The sequence below is a fragment of the Ruditapes philippinarum genome, unplaced genomic scaffold, assembly GCF_026571515.1.
Source record: "Ruditapes philippinarum isolate M1 unplaced genomic scaffold, ASM2657151v2 ctg16000_1_1_1_1, whole genome shotgun sequence".
Classification (NCBI taxonomy): Eukaryota; Metazoa; Mollusca; class Bivalvia; order Venerida; family Veneridae; genus Ruditapes; species Ruditapes philippinarum.
In genome coordinates, this window is record NW_026853559.1 from 1 (window position 1) to 16,052 (window position 16,052).

The 16,052-nt window shown below is 32.5% G+C and overlaps 1 protein-coding gene across 1 annotated transcript; it reads left to right on the forward strand.

Annotated features, from left to right (window-relative positions):
- Positions 1–1,100: 1,100 nt before the first annotated feature.
- LOC132737208 (neural cell adhesion molecule L1-like) lies at positions 1,101–7,115 on the forward strand. Its single transcript, XM_060724468.1, has 5 exons — positions 1,101–1,254; positions 1,898–2,009; positions 2,691–2,833; positions 5,781–5,925; positions 6,653–7,115. Exons 1-5 carry the CDS (start codon positions 1,123–1,125, stop codon positions 6,784–6,786), a joined length of 666 nt encoding a protein of 221 aa, XP_060580451.1. The 5' UTR covers positions 1,101–1,122; the 3' UTR covers positions 6,787–7,115.
- The last annotated feature ends 8,937 nt before the right edge of the window (positions 7,116–16,052 follow it).

A 16,052-nucleotide genomic window follows, 5' to 3' on the forward strand; every position in this document is an offset into this window, starting at 1 on the left:
TTCAAACTACTTTTAGTGATAAGTAAACATTTTGCCATATGCTCAGGTTATTTTATCAATGCTTTATTACTTTTATTTATTTTCCGACTTTGAGTACGAATATTTCTGAGTACGAACCATCGCATTGTTTTGATGATTACTTTCTATGTAACTGCTTTTATCTTATATTATTATGATTTTCAGATGCCATTTGTATATATAAATGTTTATTATCTATTCTTAAATGCTGACATACGTTTATTTTCATCTAATCTTGCTTAATATTTGGTCACATTTCTGAATTTGCCACTGGTCGGCCATTTTGAATATTAATGTGATGACGTCACAGGGTACTATAAATACTGCGCGTTAGCATATCGTTGTCATCTCAATTCAGGTCGTCTGGTAGAAAAGTTCTCTATTGAGTAGATTATTTTAGACGATTAAATTACCGAAAATGGACCAGTTACAGGTGAAATTCACTTGTTGTTATTGTTAAACAGTTATAATTACTTTGCCAGTGTAGAGAACGGTTGTCCCAGAAATGGTTCATACCAAATCTGGTATAATACCCAATCCGGTATAGTACCCAATCTGGTAACTACCAGATCTGGTATCTCATTATATTGTACCAAACCTGGTACTTGTTTACTGAAATCTGGTCATCTATAGGAATAATAATAATAGACTTTTAGGCATCCATGACTATGTATATTTAAATAAATTAATCTATATAATATTTTAATTAAAAGAGTTTTAAGTTACAAAATGCCTTATGTGTTCATTTATAATTTGGTACTTGGGCCGTGTAAAACGAACCCTGAGTTAATGTGAGGCTGCAGACTGCCCTGGAAACATTAAGCAGGGGTCTGGGCACCACAATATGAATTCAATATGAGATATTTTAAGCGTGCATGTAGCGTTTATTCTTTTTAAATGACATAAGGTCTACAAGGACAGGTTCAATTAAATAAACATGAGTAGAATCACAGGCGTTCCGTAAGCTAGCTGGATAGCTTCCTCACATGAAAGAATCCAAAGCCCCTGTTGGGATTTGAACCAAAATTAGAGGCAAGTGATTTGAGGCACGATCTAAATCACTCGGACACAGACGCCCCCTTTTAATGTTATGATAGTTTAAACATGAATAGAAAATGTCCCACCTACATATCAATTGTTATAGTAGGTTTTATTTCCAGGTCATTAAAAGGAACATTGATAAAGCCGTACAGTGAAAAGGCAGGATTTGGAACACATCCCGGTGGATTATTACAGGTGTGTTATGATTTTGTTAGCATTGCAACTTTGAAATATGTGAATTTGTTAACAGATACTGTGATAATTTCGATTTAATCAATAAAATTTCATTCTTAATGATATAAAGTTCGTCTTTTTTCTCATTCGCGCACAGTATTTAATATAAATTTACTGCTTGATGAATTCCAAAAAGATTGTATCAAAATATTTTATTTCAAATACCTCTTCTTTAGATTGTTGACGGAATTGACAGAATGAGGTTTTTCATTCTAACTTTCAATGATATTGAGCCAAAAGCCTTCTTTTTAATTCTTCTTCATTTAGAATGATCAGAAAAAGTGCAATCCTATCGGATTTAAGATGGATTGGTTATCACTGGTTCCGAAGAACTTGATTTTTTCCAGTAATTTATACATAATGGAAAGCAGATTTGGCATGTATTAGGATAACCCAATAATCATTTTTGATGGCGTACAACCAGGGATGGGTAAACTGTAAAATTAATTTCTCAAAATAACGACATCTCAAAATGGAACTGTACAGCATACACTAGTAGAGTTTTGTGTATTGTACCGAGGATCGACAAAATTAACTTGCGATGAGTCCGTAATCCCAAATAATCTAAATTCAACTCACATTTTTAACTTTACTTATGTTTAAGATTAATGAATTTTCGGACGAATTGGAAGGACAATATTCATGTTTTGCGACAACTTCTGCTGGAACAGCTGAACACACGTTTGAGTATAGGATTGCAGAGAATTGTAACGTCAGTAAGTTAAAAGTATTTAATTTAGCAAAATTACAAAGAATTTAATGTATTTCAAATTATATAAAATATTTTAAGGCAAATATATCGAAGTGAAGATAAACTGAAGTTTTTTTAAGCAAACAGCAACACATGTGGTCTTTGTCAAAATTATTCAATTGCAATGACACTATCAAATTGTATAAAAATGTTCATATTTGCGTGTAAACATTGCACCATGACAGAGACTGAAAAAAAATTTACATCTTTATTTTTTTATACTTTTAAAAAAATAAGTTATTATTCAGCGGTCTAATTAAATCTAATTGACCGACTGAATGTGGAATATTATCATTTTATCGAATCGCTAAAATCTAATCTGCAATATTTTTACAAACGCACATTAAAGAAAGTGTTAGATGGATTGCGGTTGCATGCTCTTTTCCCTATCGTCCAGGGACATATTCTGTCAACCTGAACCTGATATATTTTCAATTTTGCCGTTTTTGGCGTTCGTTAAGAACTATTTTCACCATTTATCTGACTGCTTAAAGTTTTCTGTAAATGTAACATGAATTGTTGCTGTTTAATAGAATGCATCATCTGCTTGAATTATTGTGACGTTTAAAAGTTGACTAAGTCAAATTAAGTATTTTCTGGTCGTTTGGTTGTTTTTGACATTATTTGGCATATTCAAATTTACCAGGAATATTCTCTGGACCTGTGTCAAAGATAAAAAAGAAAAATAAACCAGCTTTACTACAATGCAGGGTGGACCATCGGGCAAAAGAAGTTCGATGGAAGAAAGATGGAGTTTACATTGATTATAGAAAAAATGATAGAATCCAGGTATGTTTCCATTTTTATTTGGAAAAAAGGTCAATTTAGTACGTATTTCCATACGTTTTGCAAATCTTAATAATCTTCGGCGTCTTCGAATTGTTAAGCTCAATCTTTAATAGATAGAAAGGCATTAAACGAAATGGGTTAGATTTTAATTGCAATATTTTACATTTATTGAAATTAAGTAACTGAGTATAATAATAATATTATCAAATATATAATAAACATAATAAAATAATCTTGATATTTCATTAATTGGAAACTGTCATTGAGATATAATACTGTATGTTCCACAGTGCTTACATATTGGTTGATAGGGATATTGGTAAGAGTATTTTTTTTTCGAAGCCATTCATTTGTATTTATGAACTTTTATGTGTCTATACAGTATGGCTAAAATTACAGTGATAATACAGTTTTTAAAGATCACGAGATGAAATAAAATATATCTTACACAACAAACAAACAAATTTTCTTTTTATTTTATGCTTAAAAGCAAGTTTTAATAAAATTTCCTCAATATAAACTTTAATATTGAAATCTGTTTTCCCCACTGATAGCCTCATTTTTAATCGAATGTCTCATAAATACAAGCAGTCTTTAGCTAAAAAATAAGTTCGATAATCAACGTTAAATTGCGATGATATTATTTGATTTATTACAAAAACACGCATGAACGTTTGTTTTGATAATAAAAAAACAAAAAATTCCAGTAGAAGAAAAAGTAACAATATCCGACATAATTATGGTTACTTACGGCGAATTAATATAAGACCAGGCTTTGAGTATTATAAGCAGCCGCATGGAGGAAAATGATTGTGTTTGATTAAGACCGATATCAATTTGGATTTGTTAGTCATACATCTTTTTATAAGAAAGAAAATACTTGAGGATTGTTACAGATAATAAATAATTGTTGACAGATGTATAAACCTACAAAAAGCGGCTAGGAATTTGGAAAACATTTAACTGTTGAAAGGCTGTCTTACGAACGCTTAGTTGTTAACTTATTCTTCCGGCTGACGACTGTCATTGCTTTTCAAGTTTTCATATTGCATTAGACAGTTATTGCTCGTATGATACTTAAATATGCCCAAATGTCATCAAGAACAGTTTTACATGTGGAATAAAGTGTATCCTACAGACTGTAAAAATAAATCCGATATTTTGTGATTTGTAATTTGTGTGAATTGAAGTTATTTCTATAATCTGTTTATTGCTGTTGAAATTTAAGTTATTTATCAATTTCAGCTTTGGTTTCTTTTAAACAACCCTGACAATGTCAGAATTGTCAGCAAAAATAAAATTAAGGTACCACATGGGAAATTTAAAAAAAAGAGTCTCGTCATTGAAAAGTGTGAAATTATATTTTGCTAACTTTCACTGAAATTATCACATATAATTTTCACGGATAAATCAGTAATCCACTCAAAGCATAAAATAAAATATTGTTTCGTGTCAACAAATCGGAGAAAATTACCAGGGCGAAAAAAAAGTTCGATTTTATTAGCTCGTTAGACATTCATTTGATCTATGTTTTCTTCAATAGATTCCAGATATGAAATACTGGCAAATATCAACTAATTATCTTTGATGTATTGTCTTATTTGCTCAAAGAAGAAACTGTTATTGCAAGTATAAATAATGCAATTTCTTTATAAAATTCTGGAAACAAATTGATCCCTCGGAATGTTAATCACAACAAAATTACAAGAGAATTGCAGACTCGGTTTGATTGAGTCTGTATACATGAGGGATAATGAATAAGTGCAACATCCCTCACGCCCCCTAGTTAATAAGTCTTGTAAAAATATCAGAAAGAAATCGACAGTTGTCTTGAACCTCACCTCAAGAAATCGCATTTATTCAGAAAGTTAGACAAACAATACACTTGTTCAGCGATAAAAATTCACACATCTATTGTTCTGGATATAGCCAATAGTGTAAATATACTGTACTGTTATAATAAACGAACTCAAGTCATAAATCAACATTTGAGTCGGTTTCTGATGTTTGGCGTATTATTTAAAAAATAATTATACAGATATGATGCTTTGTAAGTGACTTAATAAATTTTAATAAGTAAATTTCTGATATCAACTAAAATAAAGGTAATATTGGACTCGATATTGAATTATCACAATAGTGCAAACGCTGGAAGTTTATCTGTTCAGTCATATAAGGTGCAAATAATAATCAATTATTATCATAATTATTATTATTATTATTATTACTTAGAAATTTGCATAGTCAAATCGAATGTGGAAATAAAAACAAATACCGTTCTTTCTCACAGTTGAATGTAAATGTTTTTATTCATACTTTGAATTCATCTTAGACACTACTATTTTCATATTAATATAAATGTCACCCATGTTTTAAATGACAATCAATGAAAACAGCAGAAACTGTAATTGTAATTAGGTGGTCTGTTCTCGCAGCGAAATTAAATTTAATGACATCATATGAGAAAAGTCTGACGAACAATACGTGTTTACCTTTATCACAAAACTGTACCTTCTTGCGACTTTTAAAAACGGCTGTCCAAGACTCGTATCAACTCGTGAAATCATTTTTGAACCTATATTCATTAATTATCTTCTATTCATAATTTCTCTCGTGAGCAAAAGTGATTTTTCTACAAAAAGAACGTGATATATTATTTTTCTTGATTCTTGTAAATACCTCATATGTGGCATGTATTAAGAGATATATAAAACCAAATCCAGGTCAAATTAATGTCATATGAGCTGAGAAATCAGATTATTTCCCCTGAAAATTTTCGTTGAATTTATTTTGATTCAAAACACGATTTTACGGTACCATACCGTGCTATTTGTCCTAACTACCCCATGTTTTTTTTACCTAAAATGCGAACAGATTGTTATAATGCATTCGCTATACAAATAGTTCATTATTCTATCGGTCAAGACTTAATCTTTTTCTTTTACAGAAAATGGGTAATAACTACCTACATATCTTAAACGTTACAATGCAGGACGCGGGAGTTTACCAGTGCGAGGCCGAAGACGAAAGCGGTTGCTATAGTTATAAGGAAGGCAAACTTCAGGTGGTAGACGCAAAGCCTTCCAGTTCACGTATGTGTTTTCATTTCCAATTTATAAGTTTTTTTTTGTAACTTAGATTCATATAGTTTTAATCTGTTATTTAAGGATTTTTTTCAGAACAGTATTACATGTGTTGATTTTCATGTAACAATTGATTCGCAATATGAAAAACACGACACGACTCAGTAACACAGGACTACCGACAGGAGCAGGATACCAAACAAAAACAGGACAGGGCACGATAAAGCACTATTGGGGTATTATATAATTCAGAGTTAGGAATTTCCATCGATCCGTTTCAAAAACATTTACCCATTTTGATTTTCTGCAACTAGAAATCAATTTTGAGGACGAATTTTAAATTTTGACATTAAACAATGTCATTTAGATATGAAAAGGGCATTCAATATTTAATACTTTAAATAGAATGTATTTATAAAACATCATTAGGTCAATATGTAGTTTTAAACAAGAAATCTGCTTCGAAAGTGTGAATTTGATTTATTGTCCGCAATTAGATCTATTCTAAATTGTCACATTATAGCTTTCACTTAAGGGTTTACTTTAAAATATATTTATTTAAGTGATTATATTTTGCCAACACGTTTATTTTCTAGAAACATCGGTGAAGTTTTAAGTATACTATTTATATTAATACCAATTTAGTTCAAAATGCCAAAAACTCATCCCAAGAATATCTGTACCTTTGGAAAAATGAAAATAATAAACTCAACTCATAAAACCGTTTTCTTACTAGACTGTGGAATATCCGTTCATGATGAGGTAAAAATACAGTCAAGAATTTCAAAGGGAAATGAAGTACCCCCTAAATTGTATCCATGGCATGTTACAATCAGATCTACAGGAGTAAGTAAAACGATATATTATTAAGAATGTTTAAAGTGTGAAGCAAAATATATAATCTCTCAAGAAATTAAAATACCCAAAATGTCACATGTTCATTTAGCTATTAATCTCTCTGTTTTTGTATTGTACATGCTCATTCATAATTTATAATTTTAGATTTAGATTTTATTACAAAATACACGTGGGCATTATACCCATAAGTACACAGCATACATACATACATACATACATACATACATACAGACAGACAGACAGACAGGCAGAGACATTTTAACATTTTAGTATAACATTTACAGTTTATTTGAGACATAAGTTTGGTTTAAAAGGACATATTCATGATATTACAGCAAGTTTTAAATGAAGCACTAGTTTTGCATAATGATATCAATTAATTAACATTAAATTTACCTTACTTGATAATATAATTTACGAGTATTCAACATTTGTTCTTAATTCAAAAGTTTTAAAGATAAACATTGATAATGTTCTTATAATATTATCATTTTGAGATGCTAACAATTCAATATTTTTTTTGTTTATAACGTCTGTTATTTATAAGTGTTTTTTTCAAAACATTTCACTGTGAACATTCTAAAAATACATTATTTTTGAGCAAATATTGCATTTTCTTTCATTATAAGGATAGGCCATCTTCCAAATACTACTTTTAATCTATATGAAGATGTCCTGAAACGTGATTTCCTAACCTTTTTCAATTTTAACCATTGTGAGATATGAGTTAAAACTAAAATCACAAAATAAGACATCACTTCTTGCTCTAGATGAATCTCTAAGTGTTGCATACAAATTTTGTATAAATGTATCTGTTAATATTTGTTTTACTACTGCTAAAATATATTAACATCTGATACACCATGATTAATCCATACTTCATTGAAAGCTAACAAAAACACAACAGACGTAGCCTAGAACATCGAATTTGGTCTAAGTTCTAAATCTCTACACAAAAGATTATACAGTGTACACAACTTTGTACGAAAGACCGGTAGGGCCATTTCAACTTCATGAATTCTCGATTTCAAATCTTGAAGTTCAAATCGGGAATTCATGAAGTTGAAATTGGGAATTCATGAAGTTGAAATGTCCATATCGGGCTTTCGTTACTTTAACAATTTTTGTACTGCTTAACTGAACACTTTTTAACCAGAACTTTATAACGTTAATAGCTCTCATTGTTTTTAAAGGTACCTTTCCTAGTTCACCATAGATAATATTGTTTTGTACCGCGTCTTTGCCCATTCCGATGTAATCAGAAAATTTGGTTTCTCTAAATATTGAATGCCACCAAATACTGTTTCCACAATAAAAGTGAATGTTGAGGTGCTGCTTTTTGTGAATTCGGATAGAAATTGTTGTTTCAAAAGTCATATTAAAAGATACGTCTCCACAAATAACAATGCCTTGATACGTAAACTTTTTAATTTTTTCAAGTGCTTTATAATGAAAATTCAAATTCTATCTAAGTCTACCCTCTTATTTTAAAAATCAAAACCTTTGTTTTTGTACACTTGACACTTAATTTCCTCCTATCATAATATATTTCTAACTTTCTTTATCCTTTTTGTAAGCCCTTCTCAGTTTCAGACATAATCATTATATCATCTGCGTATAACAATAAAAATATGTAAATTCCCAAGTCGCTACCTTCAAAACAATTTACCATAAAAGTTTCTTCTATACCGTTTAAATTCATAGAAAATAAAAACGGCAAGAGAGATTCGTCTTGTCTTATTCCTATGTTACATACACATTCTTCTCTAATAGTATTATAGTATTTTACTCATGATCTTGATCTTACATGCTCCTACATAGACCTAATAATATCTAACAATATCTAACTTTGGATAATAACAATATGACTATTCTCGTGATGCTTGATTTGTCTGCTGCTCTTTTGATACAATTGATCACGGAACACGCTCCTTCGCCGCCTTGAACGACACTTTGGAATTACAGGCAAGCCACGCGCATGGATGACGTCATACCTGACCGACCGATACCAGACTGTATGCATAAACAACAAACTATCACAGCCAGTCCACATGGAGTACAGTGTACCTCAAGGGTCTGTCGGAGAAATCTGCCGTAAACATGAGCTAAACAACCATTTCTTCGCAGATGACTCACAACTCTATCTATCCTTCAAACCAGTGACTAGTATTTCAATTCAAGAGAATATAAACCGTATTGAAAGATGTCTTGATGATATTGTAAGTTGGATGAATGCCAACATGCTGAAGCTAAACGGCGAAAAAACAGAGTTTATCATCTTCTCATCTGAACATAACGCACAACCTGTTTCAGATGTTACAGTAACAGTCGACGGTTCGAAAATTAACCAATCATCTAGTTTGCGCAATCTTGGTGCATTTCTTGACTCGAACATGAGGATGGAACATGTAAATAATTCCTGTAGAAACTGTTATGCACAATTAAGACGAATTGGTCACATCAGACCCTATCTTACTGTTAAAGCAATCAAATCTCTAGTAAATTCACTTGTAACCTCTAGGTTAGACTACTGTAATGCACTGTTATATGGAGTCTCTAAGCAGTCAATGACCAAGTTACAACATATTCAAAACACAGCAGCTAGAATTGTGACCAAAACACTCAAATATGACCACATAACACCTATCTTGCGTGAACTTCACTGGCTTCCGGTAGAGTATCGGGTCGAATATAAAATTTTGACTTATACATATAAATCCCTCATCGATCAATCACCAGCCTATACAAAAGACATGATAGACGTGTACATCCCAGTCAGGAATATGAGGTCCCAGAATAACTCAATGACATTAGTTGTGCCTAAATCTCGGACAGTACGTTATGGTGACAAGTGCTTCCAGACAGCCGCAGCAAAATTATGCAATGCGTTACCACCTGGCATTAGAGACATTAATACCTTGCCAAGTTTTAAGAGAGCCCTCAAAACACATTATTTCATAAAGTTCTATGGACATTAGTTTCATAAAACAACATACATGTACTACTTTTGCTATATTATCAGTGTAAATTGTGTGTTTGATTTTATGTCTTAGGGTTTATAATTCGTTTCTTTTTTACTTTTTTTTTCTTTTTTTTAACAATCTTATTTCGTTCAAATCTTTTATAGGATTTTTTTAAATTGAGTCTTGATTTTAAAGTAAATGTGTCTGTATTTCTTAACATCCTTTACTAGTTTTAGATTATCATTATTGTTTAATAGGTTTACTTAGTTAATATTGTACATGATGTATATATATACATACATATATATATATGTATATATATGATTATGTTTTATCAGATTTATGTAAAACACTCTTGAACATATATTATTTATGAAAAGAGTCACTTCAAATTTAATTACTTTATACAAAAATACATCTCTATTCAAATAATCAAAAGCTTTAGTGAAATCCACAAAAAACATCATACAACATTGTCTTATTATTTAATAAATGTTTTATAATACCATGTAATATAAACACCAATCAATAGTTCTAACGTTTCGTTCTAAAACTAGCCTGGGATTCACATTGTATTTTTCAGCCCAAATGTTTAAACGTTCATTTATTACTTTCGTTAAAAGTTTCCAAAAGATGCTAAGATGGTTTATACCCCTATAACTGTTAGGGTCATCTATATCCCAAATTTTTATAAATAGGTCAAAATAAAACCTTCTGTCAAACTTATAACCTATATAATAACAATAACCTATATCAAACATTTTATTAAACAAAGAAACTATAACCTGTAGAAAGTGATCAAAATCAGATCCAAACTTGAAATACTCAATTAGTAAATAATCAGGCCAAGCTGATTTACAAGCATTTATCTGTTTGCAAGCATTGAAAATTTCAGTACCAGTGAAAGGAACATTAAGTTCTGAGAACATAACGTTTTATGTGTTTTACATTAATTATCGTGAATGTTTATGTTTTAAAAATATGTAAAAAGCTTGTTATTTAATCTTATTATCACTCAAGGGCCAACGTCCGAGGCTTATGAGACACTTCGTTTTATGTACATATTTACTCCAATTTCACGATCCAATTTAATGTTTGTAAAATATGTAACATTAAATGCTATTCTATTACTTATGAATTGTAGTACGATAGATAGATGTAGTAATACGTTGTACTACGGAGAGGCAGGGATTGGCACGGTCTTATACGGTTTATTGCGTTGCATCACGAAACGGTACGGACTTGTACGGTCCACCACTGTTTAGTACGGATAAATTAATTATCATGTACTTTTTCAAGGGTACTAATTTCTTGTTAAAAACAGACATATTTGCGGGAACATTCAATAAATGGTAATTGCCATTTACAGGCTGCAATTTTATATTGAAATAGCTCAGAATGCAGACGCAGTGGTCGAGCTGCTTGATGACATGCACAGACTCTGAGGTAAAATATATTAATATCGTACTACAATTCATAAGTAATAGATTCACTATACAATTTAATGTTACACATTGTACAAACATTGGATCGTGAAATTTGATTAAATATGTACATAAAACGAAGTGTCTCATAAGCCTTTGACACTGGCCCTTGAGTGATAAGAAGATTAATTAACGAGCTTTTTACATATTTTTTAAAACGTAAACATTCACGATAATTAATGTAATTGTAAAATGAACAGCAAATTTTAAAATTAAAAGAGAAGAAGTATTGATCAACATATTTCTTTAATGATTACTAGTCCATATCTAATCAGGTAAGAGAAGACAGACGAGATGGTTAACTAGAGATGGACTTTTACGAAGACCCATTCATGTTTAGTATGAGACTCTCATGGCCGAACTTGTTGAGGAATCAGCGTCCTTCAAGAAATTCCCTTTAATCGCACCTGATGTGTCTCGGGGGTCGGACGCGATCAGGCCGAATCCTCTCCGCCAAAATCATTAAACTCTGCAATTCGTTGTCCAGGTGTTTTTTGTGAGGCATTTTGGAAATGAGCATGCAAGAGCACAGGTGGCAGTATCAGTGTTTGGACACCCCACCCCTATTTTTTGAATTGTCGTAGCCATTTTGCAGTCTGATACCTGGGTTGAAATACGCGATCTGATTGGACGAGCCAAATTTGACGTCCAATCAGATCGCGTATAACACACCGGTATCAGAATCCAAAATGGCAGCGACAAGTAAAAAATTACCGTGAAATAGAAAAAATCGATAGAATATTGATATTCGTTAAACTTGATTAAAGTAAGCTGTGGAATTCAAGTTCTTTTTATTGATATAAATGAATAATGCAGCAAAATGCCTTCGGAATGCGCCTCAGTCGCCGAAACGACGATTTCCCGTGTTCCACATTGTTTGGCAAATGAACATATAGTAGGCTTTTCACCTTTCTATAACTATAATTTTGATAGTGGAAATTTTTTTTTATATAATTTCATCGGTGGTTTTGTATTTGGTACCTTATAGTAAGCCTTAGAGTGTTGAATTATTATTTTTTCAGGGTTGTAGTAGGGGTCCACTCCAGGGGCAGATAGGGGTGGGGTGTCCAAACACTGATACTGCCACCTGTGTGCAAAAGGTTGTGGATGGACGTATTAGGTCCGTATAGATCCGTGGCAATTCTTTCTTCTCCGTATTAATTCGTTCTTCTCCGTATCAGACCGTACTTATTCGTACTAACCCGTGCTTATACCGTAGTAGACCGTAGTGTATCCGTAGTGCCTCCGCCCTGATTCGTGTCGCTCCGTATCAAACCGTGTCGGTCCATAACAATCCGTGTCTCTCCGGGGGCTTTTGGTGGTAAATCCGTCGGACTCCGTACTTATACCGTTGTGTGTCCGTACTGGAACCGTAGCGGACTACGGAATTTCACATTTCCTTAGTAATCCGTGAACGATTAGACCGTAGCTCTTCCGTGTTCTTATCCGTGAATATGTGACCGGGGCATTAAGGATCGCTACGGATATACAATGACTGCTACGATTGATTACGGTTACAATACGGAGAGCTACAGACCAGTACGGGTAGCTACGGACGATGCCGGAATTAATCCGTGGCTCTTCCGTGTGCGTATTTCGTGAATATGTGACCGGGGTATGACGTCAAAACAGTCAATTTAGTTTTGGTTGAAACATTTGTATAAAAATCTTTTTTTTTTTTTTCTTGATACAATACTGTCAGTTTGCATTTTATTAAACGGAAAAACTAAGAATTTGGGCTCTTCTCTAGCGCAGTTGTTGATGTGGTCACTCACTCTTAGCATTCTTACTCTTGAATCTCTGATTTGTTGTCTATGAACTGTCATGCGTTTTCTTAGATCGTTAGTTTCACCAATATATTCTTCCTTGCACCCACTGCAAATAATTACATATGTAACATTCTTAGTATCACAGCTAGTGTTATATTTTATCTTTATTTTTTTTCCACATTTGAATGTATAACAGTCTCCTTCCATTAGTAGCTGCATAAAACACAATTCGGTCCGTTACAACGGGTACCTTTTGATATCGTTTTGTTTTCTTCAAATTTTGCTCTAGTTATAAGTTCTTTTAAATAAGGTGGTTGACGTTTGATTTTGATTATTGTGTAATTGTCTTATACATTTCTAATTTGACTGTCTCTCTTTAGAATATCTATGTTGCGTCTGATTTCGCCAAAGATTTCCGGATTTCTTGGGTTAAAGGTGCTCACGTAAGCAATCGTGTCTTCTTCTTCTTTGTTTTATCGTCTACGGTAAGTATCTTCCCCTTTGCCCCTATTTTTTATTGATTCTATTTATACCCCCTCCCCGGGTCTCTTGTCCCCTTCCCCTGTACCTTTTGACTTGATGGGCCTAATACTCAATCATTTACTTGTTTTCTTTTAGTTCCGTATCAGTTTCTAATTATTTATTCTTAGGAAGAGGTTTGCCTGCCCGTACTCTGCCTTATGCCCTTCCCTGTTTTTGTTTGGTCCTCCTGGGCTCCTGGCCACTGACTCTTGTAACTGGGTCGTTTGGGGGTTACGTTCATTGAACGACGCCTTTCCTTGATGATCTTGTTAGTCCCCTACCGAATTACCGGAGGGGACTTTAGGTTTTCCCTCCGTCCGTCTGTCCGTCTTTCTGTCTGTCTGTCAGTTCGTCAGTCCTTCCGTCCACAAAACTGGATCCCGTGATAACTTGAAAAGTGCTGAAACTATTTTTATGAAACTTGATATATGAAACTTGCTATGGCAACAAATAGGCTGAAAATATGGCAAATTTTACACATAAACTTGATCCAGTGATAACGCAAAAAGTACTGGAAATATTTTTATGAAACTTGACATATGGGTAGATGGCAGTCTGGAGGTTAAGCACGTCTTTTTTTTTCTTCCTATGTTGAAAATTCTGGTTGCTATGGCAACACATAGACTGAAAATATGGCAAATTTTACACATAAATTGAATCCAGTGATAACTCAAAAAGTACTGGAAATATTTTTGTGAAACTTGACATATGGGTAGATGGCAGTCTTGAGATTATGCATGTCTTATCTGTTCTTCCTATTTTGAAAAAATATTGGTTGCTTTGGGGATTATGCACGTCTTTTCCTTTTCTTCTTATGTTGAAAATTCTGGATGCTATGGCAACAAATAGACTGAAAATATGGCAAATTTTACACATAAACTGGATCCAGTGTTAACGCAAAAAGTAATAGAAATATTTTTATGAAACTTGTAATATGGGTAGATGGCAGTCTGGAGGTTATGCACGTCTTTTTCTTTTCTTCCTATGTTGAAAATTCTGGTTGCTATGGCAACACATAGACTGAAAATATGGCAAATTTTATACATAAATTGAATCCAGTGATAACTCAAAAAGTACTGGAAATATTTTTGTGAAACTTGACATATGGGTAGATGGCAGTCTTGAGATTATGCATGTCTTATCTGTTCTTCCTATTTTGAAAAAATATTGGTTGCCTTGGCATCAAATAGGCTTAAAACATGGCAAATATAACAATATTTGTGATAAGTCAAAAAGAGCTGATTTTTTTTTATGAAATTGCATCTTTAATTCAAGAGTTATCTCCTCTTTAAGAATTTTGCTTTTAAAATGTTATATTTTGGTAACAGGGATGTTTCAAATACTAACTTGAGAGTGTCCTTCAGTCCGTCTGTCTGTCTGTTCATAAAAACTGTTTCCTGAGATCACTTTTAAAGAACTTTTCCAACAAATTTACTTAAAATAGAGAAATATTGAAACATTAGTGAATGGCCCTTCAGAATGTTGATGGGGTTCTAACCGGTAGGGGACTTATGGATTGCTTGCAATACTATATTATTGCTTGTTTATCATATTTTTCGTTGTTTCTTACCGTCACTTCGTTGACATGGTTGATAAGGCTGTTTTTGTCTAATAACTTTGCTTTTTGTATGCCAGCCTGGATAAGTGTTTTAGGGTATTTTTGTTTCATAAAGTATTCCTCGAGTTCAACCGTTCGTTGTTGAAAAGTATGGTCATTTGAAATTATAGTCCTAAGACGTCTTGCTAGAGAAAATGGTATACTGACTTTGGTATGTTTTGGATGGCATGATGTGAATAGAAGGTATGTTTTGCTGTCTGTTGGTTTGTAAAATATATCTGTTCCAATAGTATTTCCATTTTTCATAACTATGCAGTCTAGGAATGATAGTTGTTTCTCATTTACATCCATGGTGAATCTTATATATTCGTGCAAGCCGTTAAGTAAATTATGAAGTGTTTCAAGCTCATCGTTTGATTTAGTCCAAGTTATGAAACAGTCATCAAGGAATCTTTTCAAGAGTGATTGAAACTGATCAGAAAATTGTAATCTAAATTGATCTTTGACTTGATTGTAATGTTTTTGTTTTAAGTAGACAATCGTTAATGCTACATAAGTCTGAGCTACCTTCGTTCCCATAGCAGTTCCTTTTATTTGGCGATAAAATTCGTTATTAAATTAAAATGTATTGTTATCAAGTATGAATTCAAGTGACTCAATTATAAATTCTTTTGAAAATCGTTGCGGTATTTCATCATTATAATTATCCGCACATTTATATACATGTATATATATCCAAAATGTAAAGTTTAAAACAATACGGAACGGATAAAAATAGCGGGGAAAAAAGAATGAATGCCTTTTCCAGTTTACATTGCTATTGTTTATTAACAAAACTGTAATAATAATTGAAGAGAAATATCAACCGGTTTCACCCGTTAAAGGGGTCTTCAAGATAATGACGTTGATAACGTCGCTTGGTAACGACGTCAAAACAGTGTAAAGGGACGTAACTCTTATAACGTTTTAAAGGGACATGATA

Coding starts and splice junctions, on each gene's coding strand:
- LOC132737208 (XM_060724468.1), top strand. CDS start 1,123: ATGAATAGAAAATGTCCCACCTACATATCAATTGTTATAGTAGGTTTT. Junction 2,010..2,690: donor TGCAGAGAATTGTAACGTCA/GTAAGTTAAAAG, acceptor CAAATTTACCAG/GAATATTCTCTGGACCTGTG. Junction 2,834..5,780: donor GAAAAAATGATAGAATCCAG/GTATGTTTCCAT, acceptor TTTCTTTTACAG/AAAATGGGTAATAACTACCT.